This window comes from Heteronotia binoei, chromosome 8 (genome assembly GCF_032191835.1).
Source record: "Heteronotia binoei isolate CCM8104 ecotype False Entrance Well chromosome 8, APGP_CSIRO_Hbin_v1, whole genome shotgun sequence".
In the NCBI taxonomy this organism is placed as follows: Eukaryota; Metazoa; Chordata; class Lepidosauria; order Squamata; family Gekkonidae; genus Heteronotia; species Heteronotia binoei.
The window spans coordinates 118,898,963-118,916,798 of NC_083230.1; the positions used below are offsets into that span (position 1 = coordinate 118,898,963).

The 17,836-nt window shown below is 48.6% G+C and overlaps 1 protein-coding gene across 1 annotated transcript in view; it reads left to right on the forward strand.

Moving 5' to 3' along the window:
• Window positions 1-17,836, forward strand: part of ITIH5 (inter-alpha-trypsin inhibitor heavy chain 5) — an 87,534-nt gene that overhangs the window by 54,648 nt on the left and 15,050 nt on the right. The window contains exons 8-9 of the mRNA XM_060245973.1: window positions 12,425-12,596; window positions 14,827-15,136. Of these exons, the coding sequence (XP_060101956.1) occupies window positions 12,425-12,596; window positions 14,827-15,136 (482 nt within the window). The remainder of the gene's footprint in view (window positions 1-12,424; window positions 12,597-14,826; window positions 15,137-17,836) is intronic.

Sequence of the window (17,836 nt, forward strand, 5' to 3'; positions counted from 1 at the left end):
CGCCTTTTCCTGTAAACGGGCTCAAGGCCGATCACAACATATAAAAATAACACTAAAACCCTACCTATCAAAGTTAAAACCCCAAATTAAAAATAGCAGTAAAAACAATAACTAAAATGCACCACCGGCAGACAGGGCACAGCATATGAACAACCAGTTGTAGGCCCACCTTAAACAATGGTAATAACAATAGGATAGCACTGTAATAAAGCATGACGTCACCGCAACGGAGGCCAAATGATGGAATAATAGGACACCCGCTGCCTCAACCATAGGCCCGGCAAAACAGCTCCGTCTTGCAGGCCCTACGAAATGGCTGTAATTCAGGAAGGGCCCAGATCTCCACAGGGAGCTGATTCCACCAGGCAGGGGCTTCTCTCTCTGCTTTCGCACAAGTTGCCCCAGAGCTGCGAGTTGGCGTGCCGCTATTCTGCAGCAAGCAGGATACGCTGACAAGCGGTTTCCGCTTGCTGCGGAACAGCGGCATGCCAAATTGCAGCTCCCGGGCAACTTGTGCGGAAACAGAGTGAAGCCCCGATAGCAAAAGGGCTGTCCGACCCCAGAACAAACGTAGTGCGAAATCGGTCTCAGACAATGTTTTAACATTCTTTTGTGTGTATATATCTTTATATTTAATGTTATAGTAAAGTAAAGGTAAAGGTAGTCCCCTGTGCAAGCACCAGTCGTTTCCGACTCAGGGGTGATGTTGCTTTCACAACGTTTTCACGGCAGACTTTTTATGGGGTGGTTTGCCCTTGCCTTCCCCAGTCATCTACACTTTCCCCCCAGCAAGCTGGGGACTCATTTTACCAACCTGGGAAGGATGGAAGGCTGAGTCAACCTTGAGCTGGCTACCTGAACCCAGCTTCCGCTGGAATCAAACTCAGGTCATGAGCGGAGCTTAGGATTGCAGTGCTGCAGCTTTAACACTCTGTGCCACGGGGCTCTTAATTTAATGTTATACATTTTGTGAATTGTGTACAGGCAGCTTGACCCTCTATTTCACTGATTAGATTTGATGATATTGGATTTGTATCCCACCCTATACTGTGAATCTCAGAGTCTCAGAGCAGTCACAATCTCCTACGCAGGAACTCCTTTTCATATTAGGCCACGCACCCCTCATGTAGCCAATCCTTCAAGAGCTTACAGGGCTCTTATTCCAGGGCCTACTGTAAGCTCTTGGAGTATTGGCTACATCAGAGGTGTGTGGCCTAATACGCAAAGGAGTTCCTGCTACAAAAAAAGCCCTGCTCCTACACCTTCCCCCCCACACACACACAACAGACACCCTGTGAGGTGGGTGGGGCTAAGAGGACTCTTACAGCAGCTGCCCTTTCAACGACAACTCCTGCAATAGCTATGGTTGACCCAAACCCATTCCAGCAAGTGCGAGTGAAATGGGGAATCAAACCCGGTTCTCCCAGATAAGAGTCCGCACACATAACCACTACACCAAACTGGCTCTCTTTGGGTTGAGGTTCCCCCCCCTTCCCTGGTTCTTTATCAGGGGGTGTGGCCCAATATGCAAATGAGTTCCTGCTGGGCTTTTCCACACAAACCCCCCTGGGTGTTGGCAGCCGCCAGTCCTAACCACTGTAAAGTCTAGCCTTGGGCATCAGGAAGCAGAAGTTCTCAGGCAGCAGCTGATTTCTAGAATCTCAGGTATCATCCGCTCCGGTAGCAGCAGCCAACCAAGGTCTCAGGTAGCAGCAGCTTTTTCCGAGAGCGTTAGGCCAAGAAAAGCAGAGTGGAGTTCCTTCCTTTCCATGAGAATTTTCTCTTTTTCAAACTCAATGTCACACCTGCATCCATTCCAGCCAGGAATGCCAACTCCAGGTTGGGAAATTCCTGGAAATTTGGGGTGAAGCTCGGGGAGGGCAGGGTTTAGGAAGGGGTTAGGGCTGCCAAGTCCCCTAAGGCCTCTGGCGGGGGACATCGTGCATGTGGCACGATGACGGCACCCACATTGTGCCTGCAACATCATGCGCCGGCCACTCTAGGGGTTTCCGGGGAAACTCTATGGTTTTCCTGGATGCTCTAGCATTTGGGGAGGTAAAAACTCTATGGTACCTATTGCACCATAGCAGCTTCCAATCTCCCATGTCTTCTCCCCCCACAACAGACACCCTGTGAGGTGGGTGGGGCTGGAGAGGGCTCTCACAGCAGCTGCCCTTTCAAGGACAACCTCTGCCAGAGCTATGGCTGACCCAAGGCCATGCCAGCAGGTGCAAGTGGAGAAGTGGGGAATCAAGCCCAGTTCTCCCAGATAAGAGTCCACACACTTAACCACTACACCAAACTGGCTCTCGATGCCATAAAGCCCACAGAAGCTGATCTCTGCCATCTAATCCGTAGTCGTGCTGGGATATCCCCAGGTCCCACCTGGAGATCTGGCAACCCTCATTCCAAGTGTCAAAAAGACTCCACTGTCTCCGTTCGCTTTACCATTTCAGCGGGAACTAAATTGTTCCTGTTTCTCTGTAGGGGGAAATGATCTCAGGCGTTTCCTTGCAGCGATTGAAATCAGAGCGAGAATGTTGCTTTTGAAAAGGAACAAAACATTCTACCGCAGATATTTTTTTTTTGCTAGGGCGAAACAGAGACTTCAGAAGCGTCCACATCGTTTTCATTCAAACATCCCACGGGAAAAGGATGTTTAGCTCCAGTAGCAGATTAAAAATAACCTATACAGTCGAATCCTGCACATATCCATTCTGTTGATGGGAGAGATTGTTTTTGGTTCAAGCTCTCCCATCAGCATTCCAAAGAACATCAACTTTGTGCGTGATGAAGCGGTAGCTGCTAAATCAGTAGGAAAATGTCAACGCAGATCTGGTGAACATTGGTGGGTGTGTGCATGAAGGATGTATAGCCCTAACCAGGCCTCCTTTGGGACAGGAGCTCACGGGAGCAGAGCTCCGAAAACTAAATTTTATTGTGCTTTCATTCTCCCCCCCCCCCCCCTCCCTCCTGCAATACTCGCTTCTGGACTCCATTGTATAAACCCTTCGTGAGAATTTTGCTGAACTCGAAGATTTGACAAACGTTCTAAGGTTTCCCCCACAAAAAAAATGGGGAAATAACCGAAATGTATCTAGCAGACAGATGGAAATCTCCATCATGCCACTGTGGCCACATAGGAGAAAATCATTCAAAAAGCATGATGGGAGTAAGGCTTTATTAGGAAAAGGAAAGGTCTCCTGTGCAAGCACCAGTCGTTTCTGACTCTGGGGTGATGTTACTTTCACGACGTTTTCACAGCAGACTTTTTACGCGGTGGTTTGCCGTTGCCTTTCCCAGTCATCTACACTTTCCCTCCAGCAAGCTGGGTCCTCATTTGACCGACCTCGGAAGGATGGAAGGCTGAGTCAACCTCGAGCCAGCTACCTGAAAACCCAGCTTCCACCAGGGATCGAACTCAGGTCGTGAGCAGAACTTAGGACTGCAGTACTGCAGCTTTAACACTCTGCGCCACGGGGCTCTTGATAAGGCTTTATTAGGACCGTTCTAATTCAAGAAGCATTTTAAGGAAGATGCTGATCTGATCTAATTTAGTAGACCTAGTAGAAGGAAGAAAGACTTGGCTCAGTAGCTCTGCTGTGCGATAGAGAGAGCCTGGCTAAGCAAGCTCTCCCTCTCTCTCCATCCTCACCAAGGGAGAAGATAGAGGCTTTGCTCTGCAACTCCTGTGCGATTGAGCAAGCCTGGCAAAGCAAGCTGTGATGCAGAAGGAAGCGAGAGAAAGGGAAAAGGAAGCAGATTTGCTCACGGGCCTCATAGGAGCCCTCCGGGGGCCTGATCCGGCCCCCAGGCTGCATGTTTGACACCTCTGGTTTACATTATCAGCTGAGATCTGGGAGACCCAGGTTTGAGTCCCCACTCATGCCATGGAAGCTCGCTGGGTGACCGTGAGCCAGTCACGCAGTCTCAGTCTCACTTACCTCACAGGGTTGTTGTGAGGATAACCAACAGAGGACAGGACAAATGCTATTAATGTTTAGAGGGGGGAAAGATTATCTCATACTGCTTCAGCCTGCAAATTATGAAATCTAAATGGTTTGGGTGTCCATTTTGCCAGGCTCTCTCAATCGCACAGCAGAGCTACTGAGCCAAGTCTTTCTTCTTTCTACTAGGTCTACTAAATTAGATCATCTCAGCATCTACCTTAAAATGCTTTTTGAATTAGAATGAAATTAGAAAAAGTGTAGATGATTGGGGAAGGCAATGGCAAACCACCCCGTAAAAAGTCTGCCGTGAAAACGTTGTGAAAGCAACGTCACCCCAGAGTCGGAAACGACTGGTGCTGGCACAGGGGACCTTTCCTTTCCTTTGCAGAAAGGTAGGGTATAAATAAAGTAGATTTAAAACCAAAAAGTATATCCCAACTTTCCACTCTGATTTATGTCAGGCCTTACACCTTCACCCAGGTGGGCTGTATGCAGCCATTCCTCTTCACTCAAGTCAGCAGTGTTCATGCTTTTCATTGGATTCGTTCCTGGAAGAAAGACAGGAGTGTGGGGGAAATTGTTTGCAAAGACACTGCACATTGCAGAGGGCTCTGGAATAGAGCAGAGAAGTGCTCCAAGTGTGAGGTTTGTGGCTTAGCAGCTGGGGGAGTTGCTGAAAACTTCTGAGTTCCTGTGAAGGGCTGAAGGTGAAGGTGATTGCTGCTGATTGATTACAAGTGGCTGTGTTCCCCACCCTCTTTGCATTATTAAGCTGCGCCTTGCCAGAGAGCTAAAGGGCTCTTGGCCTGTGGCTCTTAGCCTGGGGGCTGTGTAAAGACCAGGATATGGGTCAATATGTGTTCTTGTGTTCCCAATAAGGTAAGTAGACTCTCCAGGCGGGGAGCCACATAAACAAACAGGGTTTAAAAGGGGACTGTATATTTTTAAAAAGCTGTCATGAAGGTAGAATGCCAGCAGGAGGGTGGGGGCTTTCCAGTGTTTTGCATTGAGTGTCACATGTATGACTATCTGCCCATGGGACAGAAGTCTTGGGTGTGTGCTCGATGCAAGGAGCTCCTGGTCCTCCGGGAACGAGTTCATACCCTTGAGGCTGAGGTGACTAACCTGGAGAAGCAGAGACAGTCAGTTAGGCACTCAGAGAAGACTCTCAGGGACGTGTTAGATGAGCTCCGCTCTGAACATGGCAGCCCCATTGCTGCCAGGGAGCATGAGGGTCGAGAGGGAACAACACACCGGGCTGAGGATAAGGGGAATGTGCCCTCAGAAGAGACCTCTTCTTCAGTTGGTGAGCGGAAAACCTTTCACGCCAAAAAACCATCCCTGGGCAGGGAGAGGGGGGGGTCTTGGTAGTTGGTGATTCGATCCTTAGGCAAGTAGACAGCTGGGTGGCGAAACCGCGTACTGACCGTATGGTGACTTGCCTGCCTGGTGCGAAGGTAGCGGACATTACACGTGTAGTAGATAGGCTGATAGACAGTGCTGGGGAGGAGCCAGCGGTCGTGGTGCATGTTGGCACCAACGATGTGGGGAAATGCAGTCGTGAGGTCCTGGAGGAAAAATTTAGGCTGCTAGGCGGGAGACTTAAGGCCAGGACCTCCAAGGTAGCCTTTTCAGAAGTGCTACCTGTTCCACGTGCAGGGCTGGAGAGACAGGCACAAATTAGAAGTCTCAATGTGTGGATGAGACGATGGTGTAAGGAGGAAGGGTTTAAGTTTGTTAGGCACTGGGATGCTTTCTGGAACAAGCGGGAGCTGTACAAAAAAGATGGTCTCCACTTGTCCCCGGATGGAACCAGGCTGCTGGCGCTTAAAATCAAAAAGGTGGCAGAGCAGTTTTTAAACTAAATCCTGGGGGAAAGCCAACAGGAGATGAAATGTCTCTGGTTCGGGAGGACTCATCTCAAAGAGATAAAGGGTTAGCTGATACTTTTCTACCGGGTAATGGATCAGAGTTGTCCCCTGAGATGGTGACAAAAAGAATGGACTGCCTGCCAGAGTCTCGAGGCGGCAGGAGGAAGGTGGCGGGCCTAGCTTGCCTGGGAAATTATAGATGTTTGTACACAAAAGCTAGAAGTCTTCAAAGTAAAATTGGTGAGTTGGAATGTTTAGTGTTGGGAGAAAACATAGACATTGTGGGAATTTCAGAAACTTGGTGGAATGAGGAGAATCAGTGGGACACGGTGATTCCTGGATATAAGTTATATCGGAAGGATAGGGAGGGAAGGGTTGGAGGTGGGGTGGCTCTGTATGTCAGAGAGGGCATACGGTCCAGTAAGACTGAGGTCAGAGAATTAGATTCCCTTCTAGAAATGCTTTGGTTTGAAATAGAGGGCCCAAAAGGAAATTTAACTATGGGAGTTTGTTATCGCCCACCAAATCAAAAGATAGAGGATGACTATAATATGATGGAAGGCTTAAAGATAGTGGCTAGACGTAAAAACTGTGTCATCATAGCTGATTTTAACTACCCGCAGATTGATTGGGTCAATATGTGTTCTGGTCGAGAGAAAGAGATTGAGTTTCTAGATGCTCTCAATGCCTGTGCTATGGAGCAGATGGTCTCTGAACCTACCAGGGATGGGGCGATCCTGGATTTGGTCCTAAGTAATGCCTAAGACTTGGTGAGAGATGTAAAAGTGATCACACCGCTTGGGAGCAGTGACCATAACATTATTGATTTCACCGTTTGTATAAATAGAGAGTTGCTTCAAAAGACCAGCACAACCACGTTTAACTTTAAAAGGGATAAATTCTCTGAGATGAGGAGGCATGTGAAGAAGAAACTGAAAGGAAGGTAAATACAGTCAAAACCCTTGGGGAAGTTTGGAGGCTATTTAAAACTACAATCCTAGAAGCTCAGATAAAATATATACCACAAATTAGGAAACGTACAAACAGGTATAAGAGAAGGCCTGCATGGTTAACAAACAAAGTAATGGAAGCTGTAAAAGGTAAGAAGGACTCCTTTAAGCGGTGGAAAGCTAGTCCAAGTGAGATTAATAAAAGGGAACACAGGCAGTGGCAAATCAAATGCAAGACTGTGATCAGGCAGGCAAAAAGGGACTATGAGGAGCATATTGCAAAAAACATAAAGACCAACAATAAAAATTTCTTCAAATATATTAGAAGCAGGAAACCAGCCAGGGAGGCAGTGGGGCCCTTGGATGACCAAGGGGTCAAAGGATTACTGAAGGAGGATAGGGAAATGGCTGAGAAGCTGAATGCATTTTTTGCCTCCATCTTCACTATGGAAGATGAGAAGTATTTGCCTGCTCCAGAACCACTTATATTGGAAGGGGTGTTGAAAGACCTGAGTCAGACTGAGGTGACAAGAGAGGAGGTACTACAACTGATAGACGAATTAAAAACTAATAAGTCACCGGGTCCGGATGGCATACATCCAAGAGTTCTGAAAGAACTCAAAGCTGAACTTGTGGATCTTCTGACAAAAATATGTAATCTTTCATTGAAATCTGCCTCCGTTCCTGAGGACTGGAAGGTAGCAAATGTCACCCCCATCTTTAAAAAGGGTTCCAGAGGAGATCCGGGAAACTACAGGCCAGTCAATCTGACTTCAATACCGGGAAAGTTGGTAGAAACCATTATCAGGGACAGAATGAGTAGGCACATTGATGAACACGAGTTATTGAGGAAGACTCAGCATGGGTTCTGTAAGGGAAGATCTTGCCTCACTAACCTGTTACATTTCTTTGAGGAGGTGAACAAACATGTGGACAAAGGAGACCCAATAAATATTGTTTACCTTGACTTCCAGAAAGCTTTTGATAATGTTCCTCATCAAAGGCTCCTTAGTAAGCTTGAGAGTCATGGAGTAAAAGGACAGGTCCTCTTGTGGATCAAAAACTGGCTAATTAATAGGAAGCAGAGAGTGAGTATAAATGGGCAGTCTTTGCAGTGGAGGACGGTAAGCAGTGGGGTGCTGCAGGGCTTGGTACTGGGCCCCATGCTCTTTAACTTTTTCATAAATGATTTGGAGTTGAGAGTAAGCAGTGAAGTGGCCAAGTTTGCAGATGACACTAAATTGTTCAGAGTGGTGAGAACCAGAGAGGATTGTGAGGAACTCCAAAGGGATCTGTTGAGGCTGGGTGAGTGGGCATCAACATGGCAGATCCAATGTGGCCAAGTGCAAAGTAATGCACATTGGGGCCAAGAATCTCAGCTACAAATACAAGTTGATGGGGTGTGAACTGACAGAGACTGACCAAGAGAGAGATCTTGGGGTCGTGGTAGATAACTCACTGAAAATGTCAAGACAGTGTGCGATTGCAATAAAAAAAGGCCAACGCCATGCTGGGAATTATTAGGAAGGGAATTGAAAACAAATCAGCCAGTATCATAATGCCCCTGTATAAATCGATGGTGCGGTCTCATTTGGAATACTGTGTGCAATTCTGGTCACCGCACCTCAAAAAGGATATCATAGCATTGGAAAGAGTGCAGAAAAGGGCAACTAGAATGATTAAAGGTTTGGAAAACTTTCCCTATGAAGAAAGGTTAAAACGCTTGGGGCTCTTTAGCTTGGAGAAACGTCGACTGCAGGGTGACATGATAGAGGTTTATAAGATTATGCATGGGATGGAGAAGGTAGAGAAAGAAGTACTTTTCTCCCTTTCTCACAATACAAGAACTCGTGGGCATTCAATGAAATTGCTGAGCAGTCGGGTTAGAATGGATTATATATATATAAATTTTTTGGCCACTGTGTGACCCAGAGTGTTGGACTGGATGGGCCACTGGCCTGATCCAACATGGCTTCTCTTATGTTCTTAAGACACAAACGCCAATGAGAAAGGGAAACAGCTGACATCTAGGGTTGACAAGTCCAATTCAACAAATATCTGTGGATTCTGGGGGTGGAGCCAGGAGACTTCGGGGATGGAGCTAGGAGACATTGGGGGTGGAACCAGGAGCAAGGCTGTGACAAGCGTATTTGAGCTCCAAAGGCACATCACTTTTAAAGAGACTGCACACCTTTTAAATGCCTTCCCTCCATCGGAAATAATGCAGGATAGGGGCACCTTCTTTTGGGGCTCATAGAATTGGACCCCCTGGTCCAATCTTTTTGAAACTGGGAGGGTATTTTGGGGAGAGGCACTAGATGCTATGCTGAAAATTTGGTGCCTATACCTCAAAAAACTGCAGAGCCCCAGATACCTGCAGATTAATTCTCCGTTATACCCTATGGGAATCAGTCTCCATAGGGAAAAAAGGAGTGCCCATCAGACATTTCCCTCCCCCTGCTTTCTGATGACCCTGAAGCGGGGGGAGGGCCTTCAAACCAGGTGATCCCCCACCTGGGGATTGGCAACCTTACGTGATATCTCAGGAGGTATCTTGCTCGGAACTCCATTAGGGCCGACATCAGAATACCAGCTTTCCCCCCTTTTCAGGGCTTTGTTTTGTTGCAGGAACTTTTTTGCATATTAGGCCACACCCTCCCGCTGTAGCCAATCCTCCTGGAGCTTACAGTACGCCTTGTAAGCTCTTGGAGGATTGGCTACATCAGGGGTGTGTGGTACAGGGCTTTTTTTTTTTTTTTTTTTTTTTAAGCTGGAACGCACAGGAACGGAGTTCCAGCTAGCTTAGTGTCTGGGGTGTGGCCTAATATGCAAATGAGCTCCTGCTGGGCTTTTCCTACAAAAAACCCTGTGTGAAAAAACGGTGACGTCACAGGGTGTGGCCTAATATGCAAATTAGTTCCTGCTGGACTTCTCCTCCCAAAAAAGGAGGAGAGCCAGTTTGGTGTAGTGGTGAAGTGCGTGGACTCTTACCTGGGAGAACCAGGTTTGATTCCCCACTCCTCCACTTGCACCTGCTAGCATGGCCTTGGGTCAGCCATCGCTCTGGCAGAGGTTGTCCTTGAAAGGGCAGCGGCTGTGAGAGCCCTCTCCAGCCCCACCCACCTCACAGGGTGTCTGTTGTGGGGGAGGAAGATAAAGGAGATTGTGAAGCACTCTGAGACTGTCCTTGAAAGGGCAGCTGCTGTGAGAGCCCTCTCAGCCCCACCCACCTCACAGGGTGTCTGTTGTGGGAGGGAAAGACATGAGTCTCTGATTCAGAGAGAAAGGCGGGGTATAAATCTGCAGTTCTTCTTCTTCTTAAAAAAAAAAGGTCTGGCGTGTTCTAATATGTAAAGGAGTTCCTGCTACAAAAAGTCTCTCAGAGGGAGTCTTGCTCCAAACTCCATTTAGGTTGACTTCAGAATACTGGCTTTCCCCCTTTTACGGAATGGGCGCTGAAGCAGCCAATAGTGAATGGCTCGCGGCCACCCAGCCGGTCCACCCAGCCGGCCTGATTGAGCAATTCTAGCAAAACTCTCTTCAGCACGCAGCCCCTGGCATCGCACGAACATGGGAGGCGGGGGAAGGATACTCGTGTCCTTGATCGTCCTTGGATGTGACCCTCCAGAATCACCAGCTGGAGATCGGACTCCGCATTCCTTTGCAACCAGTCACGGGGGTTCAAGTGACCTCACCGGCTTCCATGCAAGATCACAGGGGAGGCTGAACAGCGAAGGGGATTCGTGATCCTTTCCAGATTTGGCCTTTGCCAAGAAGCCGTCGCTGTTTCTGAGGCTGAAAGGGAAGGACACAGGAATTGCTCAGCTGCTGAGTTATTGCGACAAATGCCGTTAATGTTTAGGGGGGGGGGGGGAGATCAGGCCTTGAATTCAGCAGGAGCTCACAGGAGCACAGCTCCTGAACCTTTCTGATGGCTCCCCCCCCTCCTCCTCCACACCTATCTTGTCCATTGAATAGAAGGTGCAGCTGCATAACAATCCCTGGGTTAGAAGAGCGAGCAGCCTGCCAGCCACCAGGGGCTTTGCCACACCCCCAGCAGCCCCTCATTACCCCCTGGAGAAGCCCGTCTCACCCTTTCTCCACTTCTTATGTGATTTTGGGCAGCGGGTGGCTTCCTGGCCTTTGGACTGTGGAGGGGGGGCAGCCACCACTTCAGGGTCGTCAGAAAGAGGGGGGAGGGGAGGGAAATGTCTGCAGGGAACTCTATTATTCTCTATGGAGACTTATTCCCATAGGAAATCATGAAGAATTGATCTGCAGGTATCTAGGGCTCTGGGGGGGGGGCTGTTTTATGAGGTAGAGGCACCAACTTTGCAGCACAGCATCCAGAGCCTCTCCCCAAAATACCTCCCAAGTTTCAAAAAGATTGGACCAGGGGGTCCAATTCTATGAGCCCCAAAAGGAGGTGCCCCTATCCTTCATTAGTTCCTATGGAAGGAAGGCATTGAAAAGGTGTGCCGTTCCTTTAAATGTGATGGCCTGAACTCCCTTTGGAGTTCAATTATGCTTATCACAGCCTTGATCTTGGCTCCACTCCTAATGTCTCCTGGCTCCACCCCCAAAGCCTCCTGGCTCCACCCCAAAGTCTCCTGGCTCCACCCCCAAAGTCTCCTGGCTCCACCCCCAAAGGCCCCAGATATTTCTTGAACTGGACTTGGCAACCCTAACTAGGCGTTCCTGGCAACTAACTCCCCCTTATTTAAATGCAGGTTTCGTTTTGGGCAGCTCACAGGAGCAGAGCTCCAGAACCCCTGCATTTTTTTGTGCTCTTTCTTTCTTAACTATCCCCCCCCACCCCCCACCCCCCCAAAAAGAATCCTTGCTTCTGGGCTCCGTTGTTCAAACCCCCTGTGAGAATTTGACTGAGCTGTAAGATTTGACAAACTTTCTAATATTTTCACCCACGAAAACTGGGAAAATAACCAAAACATATCAAGCAGACCGACAGAAATTTTCACCATGCCACTGTGGCCACACAGGAGAAAGGAATTTTAAAACTCTAATGGGAGGAAGGTTTTATGATGACCATTCTAATTCAAGAGGAAGAAGACTGCAGGTTTATACCTCGCCCTTCTCTCTGTACTCAGAACGGCTTACAATCTCCTATGTCTTCTCCCCCACAGCAGACACCCTGTGAGGTGGGTGGGGCTGAGAGAGCTCTCACGGCTGCTGCCCTTTCAAAGACAACCTCTGCCAGAGCTATGGCTGACCCAAGGCCATTCCAGCAGCTGCAAGTGGAGGAGTGGGGAATCAAACCCTGTTCTCCCAGAAGAGAGAGCTCTGGCTGACCCAAGGCCATCCCAGCAGGTGCAAGTGGAGGAGTGGGGAATCAAACCCGGTTCTCCCAGATAAGAGAACTCTGGCTGACCCAAGGCCATTCCAGCAGCTGTAAGTGGAGGAGTGGGGAATCAAACCCGGTTCTCCCAGATAAGAGTCTGCGCACTTAATCGCTACACCAAACTGGCATTTGAAGGTAGATGTTGAGCTGATATAATTTAGTCCGCCTTCCGGTGATGTCAGGGGTGTGTGGCATATGCAAATGGATTGTGTTAATGAGCTCTGGCACCTCTTTTTCTACAAAATGACCTCTGGATGGACATCTTCGACCAGGCAGTTCTCTGTTTCCTTTCAGACCAAGGATGCCCTGTTCACCATCCTCCAAGATCTGAGGCCTGAGGACCACTTCAACATCATTGGCTTCTCCAATCGAATCAAGGTCTGGCAACAGGACCGCCTGCTTCCTGTGACCCCCGAGAACATCAGAGATGCAAAGATCTACATCCACAACATGTCGCCCACAGGAGGTAATCTTGGGTCCAAACAATGGGTGGGGTGGATTTGGTTCAGCACAATGGCCATCTTTCCCAAGATGGATCCTGGATTAGATGGACCACTGGTCTGATCCAGCAGGGTCTTTTGATGTTCTCAGGATGCTGGATTAGATGGACCACTGGTCTGATCCAGCAGGGCTCTTCTGATGTTCTTAGGATGCTGGACTAGATGGACCACTGGTCTGATCCAGCAGGGCTCTTCTGATGTTCTTAGGATGCTGGACTAGATGGACCACTGTTCTGATCCAGCAGGGCTCTTCTGATGTTCTTAGGATGCTGGACTAGATGGACTCCTGGTCTGATCCAGCAGGGCTTCTTATGTTCTTAGGATGCTGGAGTAGATGGAGCACAGGTCTGATCCAGCAGGGTCTTCTGATGTTCTGAGGATGCTGGACTAGATGGACCACTGGTCTGATCTAGCAGGGCTCTTCTGATGTTTGCAGGATGCTGGACTAGATGGATCACTGGTCTGATCCAGCAGGGCTCTTCTGATGTTCTCAGGATGCTTGACCAGATGGATCACTGCTCTGATCCAGCAGGGCTCTTCTTGTGATTTAGGATGCTGGACTTGATGGACCACTGGTCTGATCCAGCAGGGCTCTTCTGATGTTCTTAGGATGCTGGACTAGATGGACCACTAGTCTGATCCAGCAGGGCTCTTCTGATGTTCTTAGAATGCTGGACTAGATGGACCACTGGTCTGATCCAGCAGGGCTCTTCTGACATTCTTAGGAGGCTGGACTAGATGGACCAGTGGTCTGATCCAGCAGGGCTCTTCTGATGTTCTTAGGATGCTGGACTAGATGGACCACTGATCTGATCCAGCAGGGCTCTTCTGATGTTCTTATGGGATCCCCATGTTCCACCTAGAGGCAGGCATCCTTAGATAAGGACCTAATCTTCAGTGGAAAGGTTAGAAAGTAGAAGTGAGGAGCAGTTTGGAGACCCAATAGCACACCCTTTTCCCAAGAACTACAGGTTCTCTGGAAATTCATGTTCTGAAAAAAGAAAAATTACTGGCCAGTTTGCCAAACTCTGAGCAAGGCTATGCACATTGGCTGACTTAGAGAGGTGGGAATAGCAGGCCTTGCACTGAACCACTGGTCCCTCCCTGTGCCAGAGGGTGGAGTAAGATACGCTTCATTAGGAGATGTATTCTGGAAGAAGTATTTGTCCTCTGGGAGAATGTTTCCGAAGCTACTTGGGGTAGCTAAATTGTAGTTCGGCTGAGGTCAAAGGCAGAACGGCAGATTCAATGTTGACATCCTTTTGAACTCTCGCTGCTTCATCTAAGAGCCTAACCAGACTTCACCAGGATGTCTCGCTGCTTCTGACCCCCATTCATTGCTCTGATTATCATATTTTTATCCTGCCGATAATCCAAGGAAGTCCTGACCTAAATAGCTCAGGCAAGCCCAGTCATCACCAGCGGTCGTTTTGTAGAAAAAAATGAGAAAAATAGGCTCATTAGCTTAACTCATTAGCATATGCCGTCCCCCCCACCCCAGCCAAAAGCAACCCGATGAAAGAAAGGAGAGCCCCAAGGAAGCCTGTATCAGAGTAGCTACAGGGCCTACATTTCCCAAGATCCCTTCTGTTCCTCTGATTGGGTGGACAGCAGTTTTGGAGGGAAAACTTGCCCAGTGGAGACCAGAGGGGTGGGACCCGAAAGGAAGGGAATAAAAGGCCTACCTAGAGAGGGAGTGTTGTTCTCTCTGGAAAGGCTGAACTGGAGAGAAGGCTACAGTCGGGAGAGTTCCCACATCCAAAGAGTGGTGAGTCAGTTGGAATTGGAGGCAGGCAACATATAGTTAGTCACGTCAGGGCTTTTATTCTGTTTTGTACTGCTTTTACTGTTTTTCCATGCTCTCTGTTGCACTAAACGTTACAACCCACTTTTTGCTTTTGAGCACTTACAATAAACTTATTGTTGTTATACTGGGTCTGCATGCCTCTTCTGTCACAGATAAAAGGTGCTTGCTAAGAAGGAAGATGGGTCGGGTGGATGGTCTGAGCCCTCCCAGCCAGACTCTTACCATAGTGGTGGCAGCCAGTAGAAGGCCCTCCCTGGTCCCCTACTTGTAACACTCGGGTTAGATCATTTGTGTCACGTACCGGAGGTGATAGTATGGACAGTATCAATCACCGCACATGCATCCTGGTGGAGAAAGGGGGAAAGGTTAATGGTGTGGTATCCTCTTAGGCACAAACATAAACGGGGCACTCCAGATCAGCACGAAAATCCTCAGCGACTACATCTCCCAGAGCGACATCGACGCCCGTAGTGCCTCCCTGATCATCTTCTTGACCGACGGGCGGCCCACCGTCGGGGAGACACACTCCACCAAAATCGTCAACAACACCAAGGCGGCCATCCGCAACAAGTTTTGCCTTTTCACCATCGGCATCGGGAACGACGTCGACTACAAGCTGCTGGAGAGGCTGGCCCTGGAGAACTGCGGGATGATGCGGCGCATCCGGGAGCACGAGGACGCCTCCGAGCAGCTGAAAGGGTTGGTGGGGAAGATCTCATTTATTAATTTAGAACGTTTCTATGCTGCCCAGGGCTATTTTTGCAGGAAAAGTCCAGCAGGAATTCATTTGCATTTTAAGCCACACCCCTGGTGTTGGCATTGATTCACATAGGGCTATTTTTGTAGAAAAAGCCCATCAATAACTAATTTGCATATTAGGCCATGCCTCCGTGGCACAGAGTGTTAAAGCTGCAGTACTGCAGTCCTAAGCTCTGCTCACGACCTGAGTTCGATCCTCAGCGGAAGCTGGGTTTTCAGGTAGCCGGCTCGAGGTTGACTCAGCCTTCCATCCTTCCGAGGTCAGTAAAATGAGTCCCCAGCTCGCAGGGGAGAAAGTCTAAATGACTGGGGAAGGTAATGACAAGGAAAGAAAAGGAAAGGTCCCCTGTGCAAGCACCAGTCGTTTCCGACTCTGGGGTGACATTACTTTCACAATGTTTTCACGGCAGACTTGTTACAGGGTGGTTTGCCATTGCCTTCCCCAGTCATCTACACTTCCCCCCTCCCCAGCAAGCTGGGTACACATTTGACCGACCTCGGAAGGATAGAAGGCTGAGTCAACCTGGAGCCGGCTACCTGAACCAGCTTCCACTGGGATCGAACTCAGGTCGTGAGCAGAGGGCTCCGACGGCAGTACTGCAGCTTTACCACTCTGTGCCACGGGGCTCTTCATTTGCAATGGCAAACCACCCCATAGAAAGTCTGCCGTGAAAACGTTGTGAAAGCAACGTCACCCCAGAGACGGAAACGACTGGTGCTTGCACAGGGGACCTTTCCTTTCCTTCCTGACACCAAGCTAGCCGGAACTGCACTCCTGCTCAAAAAAAGCCTTCTTGCTGCCTCTTCGGAGTCCTGCTCGAGGCAGGATTCTTCCTTTATTTCTTCCTTCGTTATTTTTGGATTTTTTCCCCCAGATTCTCATTTTCCTCTTTGTAAGTTCCTCTTTCTTCGGGGTGGGTGTGTGTTCCTTATACTAATATCTAGATCAGGTGCGTCAAACATTTGTTTTGAGGGCCGGATCTGACATAAATTAGACCTTGTCAGGCCGGGCCATGTTCAGCCAGGCCATGTGTGCACCTATTTAAGATTAGTTAGCAGAAATAAGCTCTGCTAAGCTCTGCTCATGACCTGAGTTCAATCCCGGTGAAAGCTGGGTTCAGGTAGCCAGCTTGAGGTTGACTCAGCCTTCCAGCCTTCCGAGGTCGGTCAAATGAGTCCCCAGCTTGCTGGGGGGAAAGTGTAGAGGACTGGGGAAGGCAAGGGCAAACCACCCCGTAAAAAGTCTGCCGTGAAAACATTGTGAAAGCAACATCACCCCAGAGTCGGAAATGACTGGTGCTTGCACAGGGTGCTTGCACCCTTACCTTTTAGCAGAAATATAAACTTTTAAAGGACACAGACAAACACAATGAAAGATTTTTTTAAAAAGAACTTCAAATGAAACATGCTTAAAACATTAGCACACGTTAGCACATGGTCTTAAAGGTGCTTTTTTCCCATGGGATCCAGGGAACCAGGCAAAGGAAGCTCTTTCCTTCCTTCAGCAGGGGACCAGGAGGGGGAGGAGCCTCAGCCAACAGAAGGAAGAGAGGCTTGGCTCAGTAACTCTGCTGTGCAATTGAGAGAGCCTGGCAAAGCAAGCTTTCCCTCTCCCCACCTTCCTCCCCAAGGGAGGAGCCTCAGGCAGTGAGCATTGCTCCTGTGAGACTGAACAAGCCTGGGAAAGCCTGTTATGCAGAAGGAAGCAAAAGAGAGGGAGAAGCAAGCAGATGGCAGCAAGATGCTCAGAGGCCTGATAGGAGCTCTCTGGGGGCCTGATTTGGCCCCTGGGCCAGATGTTTGACACTCCTGATCTAGATTTTCAGTCCACTCAGCTGCAGCTTGGGAGAATTCAGAGGACTCCATCACCTCTCCCTGGAAATCACAATGCTCACATTCCTGCGGCAAATGGGAAATAGTTTGGCGGGTTGCACCACAATCGCATTCAGGTTCTGGTATTTTGTCCCCATGGAAACAACAGGTCTGCACAACTGTCAAAGCCTGTTCATATTCTATTTGCCATTTTCCATATTTTACATGGCAAGTCGAATCCTAACTTCTAGCAGCCAGACAATCGTAGGATCTCCTGGCTACACTACACACATGGAAACAAGCACATGGACACAGCGCTCAGGAACTGGAATGCTATGTTATTTGCTCTTATTTATTTATGGAACAGGCGGGTTGTCTTTCCCTCTCACCAGGCGTGTTCTTAGCAGCATTCCACAGCAAAGAACATTTTCCATACTACAAAGCATTTGTGTTAAAAATCCATCATGGAAACTTTTAAAAAGTAAAAAGAAAGAAAGAGAAGCAGTGAAAGGCAGCCCGAAATACAGATGGGGGAATGAAAGGTAGAGTCTCTAAGACAGGGGTGAGGAACCTTTTTTCTGCCAAGGGCCATATAGATATTTATAACATCATTCGCGGGCCATAAAAAATTATCAACTTAAAAAACAGTGCTCCACCGAGGGAGAATGATTCAGGCCAGCAAAATTAATGCAAATACTTGTTTTTATATTTGAAGTCATGTGAGGAGAGCCTAATTTGGCCCACACACACACACACGGCCCGCCGACCTAGACAAATACATAGGTCCAGGGCTTTTTTGTGGAAAAAGCCCAGCAGAAACTCATTAAC